This window comes from Bombus pyrosoma, linkage group LG7 (genome assembly GCF_014825855.1).
Source record: "Bombus pyrosoma isolate SC7728 linkage group LG7, ASM1482585v1, whole genome shotgun sequence".
In the NCBI taxonomy this organism is placed as follows: Eukaryota; Metazoa; Arthropoda; class Insecta; order Hymenoptera; family Apidae; genus Bombus; species Bombus pyrosoma.
In genome coordinates, this window is record NC_057776.1 from 9,535,293 (window position 1) to 9,554,971 (window position 19,679).

A 19,679-nucleotide genomic window follows, 5' to 3' on the forward strand; every position below is an offset into this window, starting at 1 on the left:
TGCAAGTAAAATATATATATTTATATTTATGTATTACATTACGTTATGTATATACATAATGTAAATGCGTTGGCAAATAATTTCGAAAATCACTTATTAATAATAATTTATTATTAAGTCGAGTTTACTAAGTACTTATGATATAATTGAATAAAAATGTTTAGCGAATCTGTATTGTTTAAAATCTTGAAAAAGCTATCATATTAAGATCACCAACACTTTCTATTTACTGATTGGTTATAAGTAAAATATTGGCCAATCAGGATAAAGATTTTGCTAAATGGGTGCTGCAAAAAGTTACAGTACCATAACCGAGGTGTCGCCAATGGTAAAAGCTCTGGGATTTTATAGACTTGTGCTAATGGCAGCCTTGACAAATACATGATGGCCGTTGCCACCGAATAGTGTAACGCGTACATGAAACTGTCGTGTGCCAGAGAAGTTTATTATTTTAAGTAGAATTTTTCCTCTTATGTACCTAATCTATATTGTTTCTGTTCGTAAAAGAATAAAATATTGTGCCCAGAACTAAAATCATGCAAAAAGAAGTGTGAAAAAACGTAAAATCGCGAGAAGAAAACACGGGTGGCAAAACCGCGTTCGCGGAGGTAATATTGACAATTTTTCATCACGACGCTATTCGCATTTTTCCGCGTCAATATGAAATAGTTGTATCCAGGATACCTTCTTTGGGTTTCTCAGCTATTCGAACCGAAAAATTTTTCACAGATGGTTGCTTTTTCTTTTGTTTACGCCTTGTCAGTTGGGCTTTTGTTGTGTGCATCCGCGCGCCGCTGGTACCTATAAGTGAGAGTGAGATGTATGCGACCCTTGTATGCGTGTAAGTGGCTTGTGTGGCACGTATGCTTGCACACAGGCGCGCAAGTTATAACCTCAAAATATGCTTCCAGCTGTCGAATTTTTCTACAAAACTTTTTTTCCACTTTAAAATGGTTACTTGTACATGCAAGTGTTATTGTGTCATAAAATTGTCATGATTCCTGACATAGTGTACATGACATTATTACCCAGTAGTATTATGTATTTTGTTCTACAGTACAAGTTCTAACAAACTTAAATATTAATAATTTAGTGCAAATTCGAAAGAAGTAACGCTATTCGAATGAAACTATAAAGTGTTATTCTATCTACAATGACTAATTGAATATTGTTTACATGTTGCAGGGTGCAAATTAAATATAGGATCTGTGAAGCCATAAGTGTAGTGTATGTGACATTTTTAAACAACATCAAACTTGAAACAGTTCTGAACTATGTTTATAGTTCAAATGTAAAATGACTTGATATTAGTGCTTTAAACATTACTAAAGAATATCTATGGATTACTAAAGGATATCTATTAAATGTTATTTGATAAATTGGGATAATACAGAATATAGTATTTGTAAAGTGATAAAATTGTTTTATATGCCCAAATTCTGATGTTATGTCATGGAAAAATGTAGTTCAATTGTGTTTATACATGGATGTAATTTTGCAACAAATGTGCTTTAAAGATAAGTCAGAGTACTTTCAAAATGCAGTTGTGCAATTATTCTTTAATGGATAATGTAGTTCGAAAAAGAACTACCTACTATATACAAGAAATTAATATAAAAACATGGGTAACATTAAAGTGTGATATTAAAAACAAATATCAGCAATCCATGTAAATAAACATATTTTGAAAACATAAAAGGGTATTGCCTAAACAACAGATGAAATAAGAAGTTACATGCATGACAGGAATAGGAGACGTAGGTCGCAGACGCGTTGAATGGCGCCGTAGCGCAAATACAGTCTTCTACTGTCATTGAGTTGTAATTTATGAGTGGTAAGTTTTGCAGTTGGTTTACATACAACATTTATTAAAAACTTAAAATATGAAATTATGTATAATTTTATAATTTTATATAGCTATATATTTATATTAAATTTAATTATTATCTTGATTTTAGTTAATAGCTTTCATAATGTCTTACAAATATATAGGGGTATATAGAAACAAACATAGATAAGCTGAAAAGGTGGCTAGACGCTGCCCGGAGTAAAGAGGGGCTGCGTGGGCATGCAGCAGCCTCAGTCACGCCCTCTTCTCGGGGACTCAGTATCCTCTACAACCTCCCCGACTGCTCGGCGTAACAATTCTGTTGCTGTTTTGACACATCAACAAGTATGAATTTTTTAAATAAACCTTCAATGATACTCTAAAATTCATATAATACTTAGTATCATATTTTTACTGTAATTTATTTCAGTTACAACAGTTACAACAATTGCAGGCTCAAAATTCAAGTGGCCAATCATTGACATTTGCTTTACAACAAACATCAAACAATGTAAGTAATTAAAAATATATATTTATTTGGAAAGATATATCATTAAAGTAAGTAAGTAATATTTGTTTCTATTACAAAATCTTACAGCCGCAAGACCAAGGAAATAGGTCAACGACTGGGAACCATATAGTATATGTAAACCAGTTAAACCATTTAAATCAGGGTACCATAAATCCCTCAGGGACTGGTATGGGCCTACCCCCGGCCACCCCCACTTTTGGGGTGGGCCTTAATATGGGATTGCCACTATCACTTCTAAATACTAGCCTTACATCCCTCACATCTAATGTTATCACTACATCAAATCCTCTGCTCAATTTGGGCCTGCCAAGTATAAATACAGGACTAACTACAATAAATCCTAGCCTCAATCACTTGAATACCATAAACTCAAATTTAACTTCAAATATTGGTTCAAACAGTATTAATAATGGTTTATCTGGTTTGGGACAGGATATAAATAGTATAAATACTGGAATTAATAGGCTCAATACATTAAATTCAACAAATATAAATTCTGGATTGCCCAGTGTGAATACTGGAATTACCAATGTAAATCAGAATTTGACAAGTTTAAATTCAAACATAAACCAGAATGTTACCAGTTTGAGCACAAACTTTACATCCCCAAGCTCCGGTGTATCTGGCTTAACTGCTATTAACCCAAATATAAATACAAATTTAACTACTACCAGTATAAATTCTGGTATAAATCAAGGTCTCAATCGACCTATTAATGCTTTAACAACTGGATTGACTCAAACTAGTCTAAATTCCAGCAGTACACAATTTCCATTCCAAGCCATACAAAGTATACAAAGCATTGCACCACACATTGTTGGGTCAAATATTGCACATGTACCAAGTTCTGCTATATCGCAGCACCCGAATTCAAACGTTTCTACTATTTCACAAATGTCAAATACCGGTACCTTGACAAGTTCCAGTATATTCACGAGCACTTCCAGTGAACCAATTCATTCAACCACAGCAAATATGAATCACGCTTCAAACGTGAATCTCACTACAAATATTCCACATCTTGGTACAATGCACTCAAATTTATCTAATGTATCAACATCTAATGTGCAGCATATATCTGCATCAAACGAACCGAATATGTCACTGAGCCATACTTCTTCTTTAAGTTCTTCTCAGACAACTGGATTTCAACCTCAGCGACAGTATTCACAGGGAATTAACCCTGGTTTAAGTTCATCAGTAACATTAACGGGTTCATCTCAGCCATCAAATGTGGTCAGTACAATAAATACTGTAAAATCTATGCAGAACATTCAAAGTCAAAATATTAGTTCTCCAAGCAGTCCATTTTCAATACCATTAAAAAGTCCAGCATCTAATATTGCACCACCTACACCAAGCCCTAGTCCTAACAGACTATTACTTAGAAGTCCAGCATCAAACTCAATACAATCTAATAGAAATAGTCCAAGTCCTGTTGGAACATCGACATCAAATAATAATTTTAATATACAAATGCAAAGTCCAATGCAGAGTCCAATGAGTGTTAGCCAAATACAGAGTCCTGTACTTAGTCCATATCCTCCTGCAAAAAGTCCTCATCTGTTAAGTGGAAATAACTCTCTGAACAACAGAAGTCCAGCACCTGGTGGGAGTCCTGGTCCACCTGTGGTAAGAAGCAACTTACATTAATGTAAAATAAAAAAAAGTTGAACACAAACATTTATTTTATTTCCAGGTTAGACCCAATACACCAATACTTCAGCAAGGCATGCAAGTATTGCAAATAATTCATGGTACACCACAGGGGTATCAATCAACACCAACACAGTTGGTTACTAGGACGCATTTAATTGGAAATCAACAAATTCAAATAGCTGCGACTAAACCGGCAAAACAGCCACCACAAATTTTACCAAAACCTCCAAACCAACAAGCTGCTGGATCACAACAAAAACAACAACGTGTTAATACTACAATTACAAATCAAGTAATATATTTTGAAATGTCTATTTTATTCAAAATATCTTAGAGACATTATTTATTTCTATTAAAACATAAAATATTGAATTATTATAAGGTGACACAACAAACTCAACCACAGTTAGTTCTTGCTGGACCACAACCAAATCCTACAACAGCTACAATGATACCAACAGCACAAGGTCTACTATTAAATCAGGTAATAGCATCTGTTTAAGATATTCATCATGTGCATGTCTCTTTGTTATGTGATCATTTAAAAGTTTACACATTGTGCCTGTTTTAGCAGTTATCAATATTATATGAAATATTTTTAATATGCTTGATATCTATTGTAAGAGCTTACATGCATTTTAGTGTCACAAATATCTGCTTTGTGCTTCATATGTTTATCACATTTCATACATAGGTTTTGCCGTCAACCGGACCCGTTATTGTACAGCAACAACCAGGTGGTGTTCAGCTCATACTAAGAACGCCAGCGAGTGCCCAGCAACAAACACATACTGCACAGGTGATGGTTTCATCCATTCAGCCATTCAACTTCATCATGTTCACAATCATTGCTTACTTAATACTTTATGAATCTATTTTTACATGTCATTTTAAATATTACTTAAGTTCATCAACATTTTTACATGCTATATCAACAGTTGGATCTTATATGTGTTTTATGTTTCATATTTAGCATCTTTGCAAGTTTCAGATAAGTTACTTTAGTGTAAATAATATTACAATATTGAAAAATATATTAGGATAATAACATAAACAAAATTAGGAAGACAATTTTTTTTTTTGTTAATATAGTGGAAGAAATATATTCTTGTATAAATCTGTTTCTTTTTTTTTTTTATAGCTAACACAACAACAGTTAGTGAGAGTCGTCACAGCACAAGGTATGCAGTTACAAGGCATTACACCTACATTTTTTGCTGTACCTAATGGTTTTCCTCCAGCTGCATCTCCAGTAATTAGACATACTCCCTCTAGTCCTGCACCTTGTAAGTGTTTATAATATACTTGAAAATTTGTTTAAATATATTTTTCTATAAAAGAATTAAAAAATATTTATATTAAAATAATTTATTTTTTAATATAGCTGCTAATTCAGGGACTGGTAATTCCATAGTGATTCAAAATGCAATGGTACAAAGCCCTCAGCCACAAATTTCACAAGTAGGTTCAGGTTCCAATACTGGTAACACTCCATGTACGCAAGCTGTTGTTGAGCAAACTTTATTACCACCTCCTAAGAAAAAAGCAAAGAAGAAAAAGAAAGCAAAACGGAAAGATGATGAACCACCAAGATTGGATCTTGCTAGTATAATGAAAATATCAGGAATTGGAGATGATGATGATATTTTTGATACTGATCTTACAACTGAATCAGATGTTTCTTGTCAAGTTCAAGTTGAATCAAGTTCGGGACAAAACCTGGGACAACTTTCATCCCAAGTACCTACAATACCTACCAGTTCTGCTCAGAATTTGATACAAGTACCTGCACCAAATACAACGAACACACAAACGTCTGCATCTCAGACATTTAATAGCCAACTTGTTGCCCAACTTCAGATGCCTGTGCAGAATGTACAAGGGCAAATACAATTTGCTCTTAGAGAAGATGGGAGAGTTGTTTTACACCGTACTCCAGAACTAAATCAGCCTGAAATGGATCAAGCTACTGCTCAAGCACTGATACGATCATTAACACAAGGTGGTGGACAAAATTCACCAATTATTTCTCATCTTCTTGGACAAGCACAAACGACGACACAATCTACACAAAGTACTGTGCTACAGAGACAAAAATTCGTTAAATCACCTTTATCATCCAGTGTTTCAGCGGTTACTACTACTGTAAGTTCTGCAGCTTCACAAAGTGTTACTTGTGCTACTAGTCCACAGCATGTGCAAGTATGCTCGAAATCAAACAATCAACAGAAAAGTGTAAATGTTCCTCAAGAATCCAATCCTGTGTTAAATGTTTGTGTTCAAAACAATCTTGTATCTCTACAAACATTGGATATGCAAGCATCGAAAAATATTAATGTACAAAATCTCACACCAACAGCAAAAGCTAATCAGTCAGCTAATTCTAGCCTTCCACAACCAAACAGTAATGTTCTAACTTCTGATGTTTTAGCAACAAAACCTTCGTGTACTACATTCAGTGTACAAAATTCTCGATTGACTAATACGAGTCAAACGGCTAGTAATCAACAAAATTCTAATGTTTCTGCACAAAAATCTAGTCAAGTGCGACTTACAAATGCTTGTGTTACTACTAATGTGCGACAAAATTTAAATAAAATATCTCAGAGTGCTGCTCATGTTCAAAAATCCTTACCAAATAATTTAACTGTACAAAATGAACACACAGTGACAAAAAGTAATCAAAGTCATCAGCAGGAATCAATAACATTGCAACAAGAAACACCAATATATCAGCATAATCAACATCAGCAAATAACAGCACAGACTGTACAAACGCAGAATGTCCAACAAGTTTTTGAACAGAATCTTCAAAGTTCTGGATCAAATGCTCAACATAATTCTTTAAACATGTTACAACAACAAAGTTCTTGCAATACCGCAATGCAGCATGATGCTATGAATGTTTTGCAACAACATTCTAGTATTCAACAAAATACAATTAATGTTTTACAGCAAAATGCATCTAGTAATGTACAAAACATTGAACAAAATTTGCAGTCTGCCATTGGTGATTTAACTCATGCACAGCAAAATGTTATTACAAGTATGCAACAGCAAAATACATCTGCTATTTTGCATAATACAAGTGTACAACAAAATGTAAATGTACAGCAGCAAAATGTAAATGTACAACAACAGAACGTTAATGTACAACAACAAAAAGTTGTTGCAGCAAACACATTTTCTTCTGTGAATACGCATCATTTTGAATCCCAGAATACAGTTAATGCTATACAACAAGGACTAAATACACAGCAAAATAATCAACATCAAAATATTGTGATTACAAATGCTCCACCTCCTAATGCTATGCAGCAAAATGAATCTCAGAAAGTAGAAACCCAAACTGCAACAATGCTTAATTCAACAACAAATAATATATTAAATAATGCACCAAAAATTACTCCTGAAATTTTAAATGCATTAAGTAATTTAAATCCTAATGAACAGTTATTAATTGCAAATGCAAATGGACAAATGCAATTAATCAGTCAACAGTTGTTACAACAATTTTTAGCAGGACAATTAAATGCAACTAATCAGGTACAAAATCAAAACCAAACTCAGAAAATAGTGATTGGTGAGCCAGATGCAAATAATCAGAATTTACAAGGTGTACAAATCAATACTCCAACGAGTCAAATAATTGTAAATAGTTCTGGTGGAGCTCCTACAATTCAAAATAATATACAGAATATTGTAGTACAAGCTGCTCCTTCGCAAATGCCGCAACATATACAAATTCAAAATTCTAGTTTTCCTAGTCAATTTATTGACAATCTAAATCAACAGCAAATCAGAAATTTAGGTAACAACCAGCCAAAGAAGACAAAAATTATTAAAAGAACAAAAACTGCTGTTACTACTCAAAATTCTGGAAATACCCAGGTATGTGTAGGTTTTTTCCATTTTTCTATTCAGTCTCCTTTTTGTTGTTAATTTAATATAATAACAGGTGACAAAAACAATTACGGTTCCCCGCCCAACAATGATTTCAACAAATACAACTAATCTTCAGAAAGTTGATAATTCTAACAAAATAAACACTGTAGTGTCTCAAAGTACAAATCCAATTAAGAGTGAATCTTCTCAAATTATTACAAATGGTCCTGTACTTCCATCTTCTCCTGGAAATCATTTGTCAGTTCCTTCAAATGGTCAAATGGTTCAAAGAGTACAGACTATTCAACTTCCTGCTCAAAAACAGCAATTATTAAAAAATATACAATCTCAAATACAAGCTATATTAGCTCGTAAATCGGGTTCACAACCAGATCAAACCATTTTAACAAAGTTATATCAAGACCAAGCAAAAATTTTGGCAAGTGGAAAGGTTGTCAGTACTACAACACATCCCGTTAGTAGTGTAAGTCTTGTTATATTATTAATACAAAAAGCAAAAGGTTTGTAGTAACTTATAATGTAAAAAATGTAAAGTAATATAAAAGAAATGCATAATGCTATGCAATTTTATTTTATATAGGGTACAGAAACGAGTTTTAGTATGAATGCAGTTTCAACAATGGCACCAAATATAATATCCCAGAATTCGTACAAAAATCAGACATCAGCTGTGCAAACTCAAACACAACCATCTACTACTATGGTAACTTCACAAAGCTTGAATCCAAGTACATCTTCGACGGTACAGAATAATTCATCTAACAGTTATATGAATAACCTTTCGGTATATAATAATTTTTTATATCATAATTGAATTTTCATTTATGTTTTTATTGATAACTTATTGGTGAAATTTACAGATATCACCGAATGTGCAAGGACAATGTGTACAACAAAATAATCAAAATGTACACCAAACGCACACAAAACAGCACAAGATTTATCAAAATCATGGAAATCAGATATTGAGTCCGTCCTCTGCCAACATACAAATTTTCTCACCACCAATTACCTCTGTAGCTACTGTGCAGAGTAACGCACAACAATCACCTTCAAACCAAACACAACAAATGGGAATGCAACAGTCAACCCAATGTCAAACAGACCCATTAGACATAAAACCAAATATACAAATATCAAGTCCTGTTAAACAAGAACTTTCTTCACCTATTCAAATACAAGTTCAAAGTGGATCACCTGCAGGACAGGTGGCCTCACCTAGAATGATTGGCAAAGGACCACAAAGAATTCAAAGTCCTGTAAATACCAGTGGTAATCCCAATAAACAAACTGTTAGTCCCAACAACAATTCAAGTCCTTTAGTAAGTCCAAGACAAGGTATAAAAAGACCTGCATCCAGTCCAATTTGCAGACAAATTAATCGTAGTGATTTGTAAGTATAATCTTTTATTTTAATATAATGATACGCATACGAATATATCTTTATTTTTATATTTATAGGTTAGAGCAACAATTGAAAATTGATCAAAACGGTGCGATAAATCCAGACGTAAACACACCATTTTTGAGTAAGCGTGATGCTTGTAAACGTCTTGTACGGTATCATTGTTTAAATGAGCAAGTACTTAGTTCTAAGGACTTGGCAAAAGCTGATGAGATGTTTGAAGAAACAGCCAAACATTTACTATCAAAATTCAATTCTATGATGAACAAGTACACGTATCTTCTTCTGATGGAGAGCATGGTATGTTAAAAATATGTAATTTTATTCTTAAAATTTTAATAATCACTTAATTTAAACTTACAGCGAGAAGTGAGGACATCGGAATTGATGATGATTGATAGAACTTTTGTTGCTGAAGAACAAAGTATATTAAATAGGTTACGAGAACAAGAGGCTAAAGTTAATGGTAAAGTTAACATATTAACGAATACATTTCTTCTGTTATGTTATTTATTATAATAATATTTTTCTTGTATTTATTTTATAGAAGAGTTCAAAAAAGAAGAGAAGCCATTGGTGCCAAAGGTTGAACCTGGTCTTACAGAAGAAGACAAATTATCACCAACATTAACTAATGTATCTGTAAAACGTGAATTAGAAGATGACTTTCTAAGCGATGAAATGGAATGTAAACCGGTGATTAAATCAGCAAATTGCACTAGTGGTGATTATGATGAGTGGGTAGAGATACAAAAAGAACTTGGTGTATATCCATCTACCACAGACTCGTTTAAATGTAAAAATATAAATAATAGTGGTAGTAATAGTGCATGTGCTGTGGCTGTTACAAGGTCATCAAAAACTGAAAGAACACGAGCAAATGGTGAATGTCGTACTACTGTACCAAGTACAAGTATTTCTGGAGTTCAAAACGCAGTTATAAAGGACAATTGTGAACAGGATAGTACTCCAGATTTTGAAAAACGTTGGAATAGTGCTACTGATCTTGAGCGAGATTTATTAGAAGATACAGATAGCCTAGATGGACTGGCCTTACATTCTCAAACTCAATGTCCAGGCTCTCTTCAAGTAGCAACCGAAAGTGGAAATGGTAATGAACATGATGACATTACCGCACAGGTACAATCTGCCATTGATAGCATTCTTAATCTTAAAAAACGTCCTACAAATACATTATCTGGCAGTAGTGGTAACAGTGCATCACAGTCCAGTGAATCAAAGGACACAGTGCTTGACCAAGCAGTCCGCAGCATTTTAGGCTCGTGACCCTCCTTTAATAAAGTATGTTAAACAAGTGAAGTTAATGGTGAACATCATGCTAATTGTTCGTTTAAAAAATTTTTAAGAACTAGACATTTTTTTGGTGATTTTTTTGTGGTTATGTGAATAATATAAAAACTATGTTTGATATTAAGAATGCGACATTATCTTTGGCAATGCATATTTGAAACCCTGCAAATTGTTGCTAAGTTATTTGTACAAATCCTACAATTTTAATTTCATTTATACATAAATTAAAACGACTATCTGGATTATGCAATTTTGTATACTTCTCCAAAATTTGTCAAAAATTCTTTTCTGCAATGGCAATAACTACTCATAATATAAAAACAAGTATACTTTCCAGTAGTTTAGCTGTAATAAAGCCATCGCGTTTACCTAAATTTAGCAGCTGTACATGTGGATAGATAGACAAATAGATTAATAGCTAGATAGTAAAATAAATAGTTAATTCGCTCAGATTTTTCAATCTGCCACTTTGTAATGTAATTTTGTAAAAAGTAATTATTTAAAACAACTTATTCCACTTTGTCCGTAGTACTTGTAGAAAAATCTTACAGATACTTAAAACTGGGTCGGTAAATTGTACATACATTTTTAACGTGTATTAATATTATTATTATTATTGGTATTATTTGTATTATTGTTATTGAGATTCGCATTCTCAGAATTATAATTGTATTATTATGATTATTATTATTATTATCATTATAATTGTCATTAATATTATTATCATTATCATTACTATTATCATTATTATTATTATTATTATATTATTATTATTATTATTACAATTATTATTGTCAATACCATCATTTTCATTGATGAAGAATGTATGGTATAAAGAGAAAGTAGTGATTTAAGAGACTGAAATGGAAGACAATGAAAACAAAAGGCAAATGATATATAAGGTGAAAAGGGAACACAAAAATTTCTATGATAATTTGAATTTATTTCTATTTAATGTATATGCAGTCTTAAATGTTACAATGCAAAATCAAACAGATAGACATTTTTTAAGTAGATATAGTATTTTACAAGTTTTTTGTCATCACATGAAATCACAATAGATCTGAGTAAATGAGTACATGTGTAGAGAGCACATGTGTGGAAAAAGGGTAATTACATGTTGGTGACATTTTAAATAAACAGTAGATGACCGGTGAATAAGATTTAAAAAACAAATCTTTCTATATGTGCCTTTTTATTTTCTACATAGTTGACTAATATATCTTATATGTACACCTGACTTGTAATTTTTATTCAATCGATGCTAACATGTTACATAATGCAGATTTCTTAATCAGTATGTTATACATACAAGATTATGGTCTGATTTAATCATTTTCTGAAGATCATGCATTAAAAGAATAACTTATTATCACCAGCAGTGCTTTTGCAATAAAGATTTAGTTACATGGTTGTATTTTTACATCCTTTTCCCACAAAACTTCATGATAGCTCTCTATACACAGAGGCAATGAAATGTTTTTGGCAAAAGCAATCCAAGACTGACATATATACAGAGAATCAAGCAAAACTATGTAATGTATTACAATAAGAAATAATCATTTGTACATAATATCAATTACACTCTCGACGGCAATCGTGACTTAATGAATTCTTCAAAGATTTTAAAATTTGGATATGCTATAGTTCTTTTGATCCTAATAAATTGCCGATATTTCACAAGTATGTGTATGAAAATATTTTTATCCTTGTCTATAATTAAAATTTCAGTTTGCAGCAGAATATTCGATTTCCAATACTAAAAAGTTTACACAGTAATGTGAGATGCCTGACGAGAGTGAAGTCAAGTGGTTAATACGATAAAATGTAATTAGCATTATCAATTACATAATTTTGAATATCATGAATATCTTGTAGTGAACAATTCCTCTCCTAATATTATGGAAATATTGATTTCAATCACAAGTTTAGGTACTTTATAAGATAATGTTCAGTCAACTTTTTTATCTTGTCAGGACTATATAGTATTTTAATAGAGGCACATAAAATTTATATGAAATTAGATGTTTTTTACGTGTATCTATATTCTAATATATCCCAAAGATTACAAAATTAGTTGGAATTATATTACAGTACACACTATTTAGTTTCTAACATGTCTCAAATTAATGCTTTCTACTTGTAGATGTACATTATCAAAATTATTTCAGACTACTTTAATGGATACCTTAAAGTATTTAATCATTAGTTATGTAAAATTGTTGAATTAAGAGAAATGAAATAACGTCATTTGGATATATGGAAATATTACCAAATTTAATTATAAAACTTAATGTAATATTTCAACTCATAGAACTTCAGTAACATTGACATTTAATTTTTAGCGAGTTGCAATTTTATTGAAAATATATCATTTCTTTATTTATAAAGAATATATAAAAAAAAACTTTACAGGTAAGTTAAATTAAAAATATATATATTATAAAATTAAAACCATAACAAGACATCAAAAATGTATTTAATAAATAATTTGAATAATTAAAAAATTAGACGTATGTAAGAATTGTTGTAAAGAGTTTCAAATTTATAATTATCTTTGTGAATATTATTACATTTTAAGTATGTAATGTATACAGTATACATAGGTGAATATGTCCTATACAGATTTTTCATGTCGTATAGTGTACGTGATTTAAGTACTAACAATAGGTGTGAATACATGTGTATGCAATACGTTCATAGATTTATGGTATATGTAAATGTATTTGTTTGTAAACAATTTTTATTATGTACAATTTAGTGTATTAGTATATGAAATGATATAATTTCAGAAATGACTAATAGAAATATAGAAGACAAAATGAACGATACTAGCAAATATGATCCTTACGAGGTAGAAAAATGTGGTAAATGGATTAATGAGCGTAATTTAAATAAGGTTTGAGTCTTTTATTTCTGTGATAGTTGTCTTATTAATTAGAAATATATGACATATAATATAATTTTAATAAAATATTTAATTTTCTTCTATATTTCCAATAGGCTAAAAGCATGATTTGGAGGTTAGATGTATCTGTCATTATATTGACATATACTATAATATTTCATAAATATATTTACAATTGAAAGTAGTCAAGTTCATAATTATAAATACATACTACAAGTATCAGTCTGATAATTGTTCTATATTTCTAGGTCTGCCTACAATTTCCTGATAACCTTTTACCAGATTCAGTAGAAATTGCATTACGTTTGGAAAACTGTATCAACAAGAAAGTATATATTTTGGGAGATACTTCCTATGGTAATTGTTGTGTTGATGAAATAGCTGCTCAGCATATTAATGCTGATAGCATAATACATTTTGGTCATGCTTGTCTAAATCCAACTACTCGTTTACCTGTATTTCATGTGTTACTCAAGCAAGAAATTGATACATCAGAACTTATTAGTAAATTTAAATTAAATTTTGTGGATCAGACTGAAAAAATTTTATTTTTTTATGATATTGCTTATGCACATAAAATTGGTAAGTTTCTTAAATCTAAAAAAATGTTTATTTAATGTATTCAATTACTTTTACAAATATGTTTCTATTTCAGAAAAGATATATAAAATATTAAATGCTGTTTATAAGAATTTAATCTTTACTTCATTAAATTGTATCTCTAATGTAGAATTCACAGATGTCAAAGATGACGCATCTACGATAATCTTAGGTAGATGTTTTAAATTAGATAAGGAATATAAAATAGAAGATTATATAGCATTTTTCTTGGGAAATGGTGGAAACACATTTACTAGATTAGCAATGACAATCTCTGCAAAAAAATGGTACTATTTTGAAAATAATAGCATTGTTGAATATGAAATTTTAAATACACCATGGTTAAAAAGAAGAAGATTTGTAGTTGAGAAATTAAAAGATGCTAGAGTTGTTGGTATAGTTGTGGCTACTCTAGGTATTAAAGATTATCTTAAAATAATAACAATGGTTAAAAACATCCTAAAAGAAAAAAAGAAGAAATCTTATATTTTAAGTGTTGGTAAAATAAATCCAACAAAACTTGCTAATTTTCCTGAGGTATGTTGAATAATGTTACTTGAAGTATTAAATACATTGCTAATATGGGTAACAATGTATTTTATCTTTTCAGATCGATGCTTTTGTTGTAATAACATGCCCCGAAAATGAAATATTTGATTCTAGAGAATTCTTAAAGCCACTATTAATGCCTTATGAAGTAGAATTGGCATTTAATAGTTCAAGGGAATGTTATACACAATATTGTATGGATTTTAGACAAATACTTCCTGGAGGAGTGAATTATGTTGATTTTAAGCCATCAACAGATTCAGATGTTTCTTTAATTACTGGTGAACTTAGAAATTGCGATGAAAATATTCCATGTACAGACAAGATGAATGCTCTAGCAATTAATAATTCATCAGGTATTTACATGTTTTAAAAGATATCAACAAATTACAATAAAGCATATTTTGTCTAATATCATTATTTTAATGGACTTAGATGTTGTTGCAATTGGGAAAGCGGGAGCAGAATTTTTATATAATAGATCGTGGAAAGGGGTTGAACAAAGATTAGGCAAAGATGCAGTACATTCAGCAGAAATTGGCCGCTGTGGATTACCAAGTTGCTATGAAAACGAGCCTATTTCCAGAGAAGATAATAATGAATGAACATAATAAATATAATAATTTCTATACTCTAGATTGGTGTTCTTTTCAAGAGAAAGAATGTTGTTTAATTTCTCTGATCTTTACACACAAGTGTTAGTGATATAATTAACCCTTTCACATACTTTATGTTTCCTATGCTTAACTATAACTGCTTAAACTATAACTTCCTATGCTTAACTATGTATTTTGACAAATTGTTAATTAATTAAACGATAGATGTATTTATTTTCGAAAAAATCGGTCCTAATTTTAATGCATTATGTCTTATTTACAGAAAATCAGATAAGAAGTGTTTCTATTACTGACAATGGATTAAAAATACACTTGTTAATGCACTGATTAAAAATGACACAAAAAGCATTTGTTCCTGAAAGAGTTGACTTTTTTAAATTTTACTGTGTTCTTTATTAATTTATTTGAAACAGTATTAAAAAATAACTTATAGTTTATACGAAACATTCTTTGTTAATTTACGTTTTATGAGTCTGTATAAATTTCCCTGTCAAAACCATAGACTTATACAGATAGACTACGCGTTCTTATATGCGATCTGAAGACCACATTGAAGGACACAGATAGTACCGGGATCGCCGAAGTATCGCACTCTCGCATTGTGCAAAAAGTGGGGAGAACAATAAAAGAGCGACCCGCCGTACATCGTCTATGACATAAGCTCTTCCCCTATTTTCTCCCTTTTTTTCCCCCATCAAAATATCCATTAAAGAGAGAAAGGAATAATCACAATATTGTTCTCTCATTGCTGGGTTACCTTCACTGCCTCTTACCGACAGTGTTACGTTACGTCTTACGGAAATGCGTAGTATATCTGTATATGTCTATGATTGAAGTTGAAACACGTGTTCAATGTATGACGTAAGCATATAACGAGATATTGAAATAATCTGAATCAGCTGTCATTGCAATGTTAAACATAACCAGAGAAATGTACATCTAAGTGACGAAAATATTTTAAAAATGAAGTTTTATTCAATTAGTAATAAACTCTTATATAAAAGTTTTATAATTTATATTATATCTTTTGGTTTTAATGTGTGGGCTGTAGTGTCAAATGCGCAGGAGATTTCTAACCTCAGGCACGAAAATATCACATTGGACAGTACAAATATCGTATTAAAACATTTCACGCCAACAAAGATAAGTACTGATGTATCAATAGAATCGCATACATCAGAAAACTCTGATAGCAATAATTTAAAATTGAATGCTACTACTTCAAATACAGTAAATACATCTCAAAATATACCTACAACCTCAGTTCGACCAGATAGTGATATTAATCAAACGACAGAAAAAGTTAATATAATATCTACAACTATTATTAATGATAAAAATGGGAACAATATGTCAGATTTCACAATTCCATCACAAGTTCCAGATATTAATAATGCAACAAACACAAGTACAACAACAATTGTGCCAGCAGAACCAGTATTACCCGATAAGGGATCTGCAGAAGAAGAACATAATAGTTCTATGTCCATATTTTTTGTCCTCTGTGTTTTAGCTTTAGGTATTTTACTTATACATCTTATGTTACAAACAAATTTTCAATACCTACCAGAGTCGGTGGTGATTGTTTTCTTGGGGGGAGCTATTGGTATGATTATAAATCTCATGTCAAATCAAAATATAGCTAATTGGAGAAAAGAAGAAGCCTTTTCTCCAACTGCATTCTTTCTCGTACTTCTTCCACCTATTATATTTGAATCAGGATATAATTTGCACAAAGGAAATTTCTTTCAAAATATTGGTAGTATTTTAGTTTTTGCTATATTTGGAACAGCAATATCTGCATTTGTTATTGGAGCTGGAATTTATTTGTTGGGATTGGCACAGGTAGCATATAAACTTAGTTTTGTTGAAAGTTTTGCATTTGGATCATTGATATCAGCAGTAGATCCTGTTGCTACTGTAGCTATATTTCATGCTTTAGAAGTAGATCCAGTATTAAATATGTTAGTTTTCGGTGAGTCTATATTAAATGATGCCATATCAATTGTATTAACTACATCTGTGTTGGAGTCCAATAATGCAACAACTACCAGTGAAGCCATTATACTTGGCTTAAATAGATTTTGTCTTATGTTTTTTGCCTCTGCTGGCATTGGAGTTGTTTTTGCTCTCATAAGTGCTTTATTACTTAAACATGTGGATCTCAGAAAAAATCCCTCTCTTGAATTTGGACTTATGTTGGTATTTACTTATGCACCTTATGTTTTGGCAGAAGGCATACAACTGTCTGGTATGAACATGAATTTTTTAATTTAATGTAAAAATGAAATAAATAAATTAAGATAAGTAAATAGTTTAATAGTTAAATATAATAAATTGTTTCAGGTATTATGGCAATTTTATTTAATGGGATTGTAATGTCACATTATACACATTTCAATTTATCAACTGTTACTCAAATTACAATGCAACAAACTATGAGAACTTTAGCGTTTATTGCCGAAACTTGTGTATTTGCATATCTAGGATTAGCTTTGTTTAGTTTCAGACACAGGGTAAAGTAATATGATATAAGATTTACATTTAATTTCCATAATATATTTTATATTAATACTGATTATCAATTGTAGGTTGAACCAGCATTGGTTATATGGTCTATAGTTCTGTGCCTGATTGGAAGAGCTGCAAATATCTTTCCTTTAGCTTTTCTTGTAAATCGTTTCCGGGAACATCAGATTACTAGAAAAATGATGTTCATAATGTGGTTTAGTGGTTTACGTGGTGCTATTTCTTATGCTTTATCATTGCATTTGGATTTTAGTGATGAAACACGACATGTGATTATAACCACTACTTTAATTATTGTATTGTTTACAACATTAATATTTGGTGGTTCTACTATGCCATTACTGAAATTTTTGAGAGCAGAAAAGAAGCAAAAGAGTAATAGTAGAAGGAAAAGAAAAGATAAAGAAATTTCACTAAGTAAAACTAGAGAATGGGTATGTTAATATATAAAAATATTTATATAAAAAAGATATTTATATTTTGTGTATGTTTTTATTCTAGGGACAAACAATAGATTCTGAACATTTATCAGAACTTACAGAAGAAGAGATTGAAGTATCTTTTCTTCAGTCCCGTATTCGTGGTTTTGCAAGATGGGATCTAAAATTCTTTATCCCCTTTTTCACAAGGAGGTTTACACAGCAAGAACTGAAAGATTGTAAATCTCAAATGACAGATTTAACAAATCAATGGTATCAAGCCATCCGAATTAGTCCAATGGAGTCAGATGATGAAGTAACAACTGCATCAACAGCACAACTAAATATAAATTTGTCCGTGGAAAATCAGAATCAAATACATGGAAAACAAAGCAAAAGACGTCCAAGTCATGGGTCTATATTAAGTATTTAATTTATTTTGTGTGATGTGCTAAATGTGCTGTCATTGCTCTGCTTATATTGTAAATGTATATGAACTTTCCTTAATAGTGACATCTACTACAATTTAATGAACAAATTTTCTGTGATTCTGAGCATAGTTTTAATTTTTTCTTCTACAATATTTTAAAATCCAAGGTTGTAACTCAATTTTTTCTGATTTATATTGCAACGAAATAATATTCTCTACGACAATAAGGTATTATTTCAGAAGAAAATATATCAATAAAAAAATTATTTATTAGCTCAATGAACAGCTTATGATTGTTATATAGTTATGAAAATTTAGTAATGAAGATCATATGCCATCTAAACATTGCTTTGCTGTCAAAGCTTATTGTTGGTGAGGGGTGAGTTGGGGTATCACCTAAAATTTTGAAACATTAATTGCTATTAATTTACAGAGAGGACGAGGATTGGTCTGATTAATTAATGATCAAGTAAATTTAGTAACAAGTAAATTATATATAAATTTATGAGTTGTTTCATCAGTTAAAAATACCTGCAAACTCATATTGTAGAAATTGACATTGCATTAATGTTAGACAAAGTATAAAAATAACAAATTCCTACATTATATTAACAATGATACAGTTGATCATCTTTAAAAACTTATAAGTTATAATTTTTAAATCACTATGTAATATTATAAGTAATGGATAAGAAAAAGTATTTAATTCACGTTGATTTAATTAACGATGGTTAAATAATATAATGTAATAATGAGAAATGTGATATTTTTAAAAATATTTAAATTTCTGCACAAAAGATTGTATACACCATAAAATAGTTATATTGCATATCGTGCAAAATAAATATTTGTATGAATTATAAAATTCATATGGCACTAAAAATATACTTATTAGGAAATATAAGTATAATTTCATAAAAATATAGATTAATCTAAGACATAGAGATTTTAATTATTTAGTGCGAATATCAGTTTGACGATTAAAA

General features: G+C 30.7%; 3 protein-coding genes across 12 annotated transcripts; all 3 read left to right on the forward strand.

Moving 5' to 3' along the window:
* The first annotated feature begins 147 nt into the window (after positions 1–147).
* On the forward strand, positions 148–12,505 carry LOC122569181 (mucin-17). Of its 5 annotated transcripts, none has more exons than XM_043729797.1 (16): positions 148–608; positions 1,186–1,834; positions 1,993–2,173; positions 2,259–2,339; positions 2,427–3,992; positions 4,060–4,311; positions 4,402–4,503; positions 4,714–4,818; positions 5,161–5,305; positions 5,404–7,910; positions 7,978–8,388; positions 8,506–8,667; positions 8,786–9,318; positions 9,387–9,630; positions 9,694–9,796; positions 9,878–12,505. In XM_043729797.1, the coding sequence occupies exons 3-16, from the start codon at positions 2,069–2,071 to the stop codon at positions 10,615–10,617; spliced, it is 7,056 nt and encodes a 2,351-aa protein (XP_043585732.1). In that variant the 5' UTR covers positions 148–608; positions 1,186–1,834; positions 1,993–2,068; the 3' UTR covers positions 10,618–12,505. The 5 variants fall into 5 exon arrangements, with proteins under 5 accessions (XP_043585732.1, XP_043585730.1, XP_043585731.1 ...); XM_043729795.1 differs by having other exon boundaries at positions 150–608; positions 1,959–2,173; positions 8,506–8,709; XM_043729796.1 differs by having other exon boundaries at positions 150–608; positions 2,283–2,339; positions 8,506–8,709.
* Positions 12,506–13,215: 710 nt separating this feature from the next.
* Positions 13,216–15,652, forward strand: LOC122569199 (2-(3-amino-3-carboxypropyl)histidine synthase subunit 2). Of its 5 annotated transcripts, none has more exons than XM_043729855.1 (6): positions 13,216–13,351; positions 13,434–13,540; positions 13,798–14,131; positions 14,205–14,686; positions 14,760–15,054; positions 15,134–15,540. In XM_043729855.1, exons 2-6 carry the CDS (start codon positions 13,436–13,438, stop codon positions 15,301–15,303), a joined length of 1,386 nt encoding a protein of 461 aa, XP_043585790.1. In that variant the 5' UTR covers positions 13,216–13,351; positions 13,434–13,435; the 3' UTR covers positions 15,304–15,540. The 5 variants fall into 5 exon arrangements, 4 of the variants coding, with proteins under 4 accessions (XP_043585790.1, XP_043585787.1, XP_043585791.1 ...); XR_006317362.1 differs by lacking the exon at positions 13,434–13,540 and adding an exon at positions 15,578–15,652 and having other exon boundaries at positions 13,278–13,351; positions 15,134–15,395; XM_043729856.1 differs by having other exon boundaries at positions 13,345–13,363.
* A 144-nt stretch (positions 15,653–15,796) lies between these two features.
* Positions 15,797–19,301, forward strand: LOC122569189 (sodium/hydrogen exchanger 8). 2 transcript variants are annotated; one of them, XM_043729817.1, is made up of 5 exons: positions 15,797–17,566; positions 17,662–17,831; positions 17,907–18,278; positions 18,346–18,688; positions 19,127–19,301. In XM_043729817.1, exons 1-5 carry the CDS (start codon positions 16,279–16,281, stop codon positions 19,153–19,155), a joined length of 2,202 nt encoding a protein of 733 aa, XP_043585752.1. In that variant the 5' UTR covers positions 15,797–16,278; the 3' UTR covers positions 19,156–19,301. The 2 variants fall into 2 exon arrangements, with proteins under 2 accessions (XP_043585752.1, XP_043585753.1); XM_043729818.1 differs by having other exon boundaries at positions 18,346–18,677.
* The last annotated feature ends 378 nt before the right edge of the window (positions 19,302–19,679 follow it).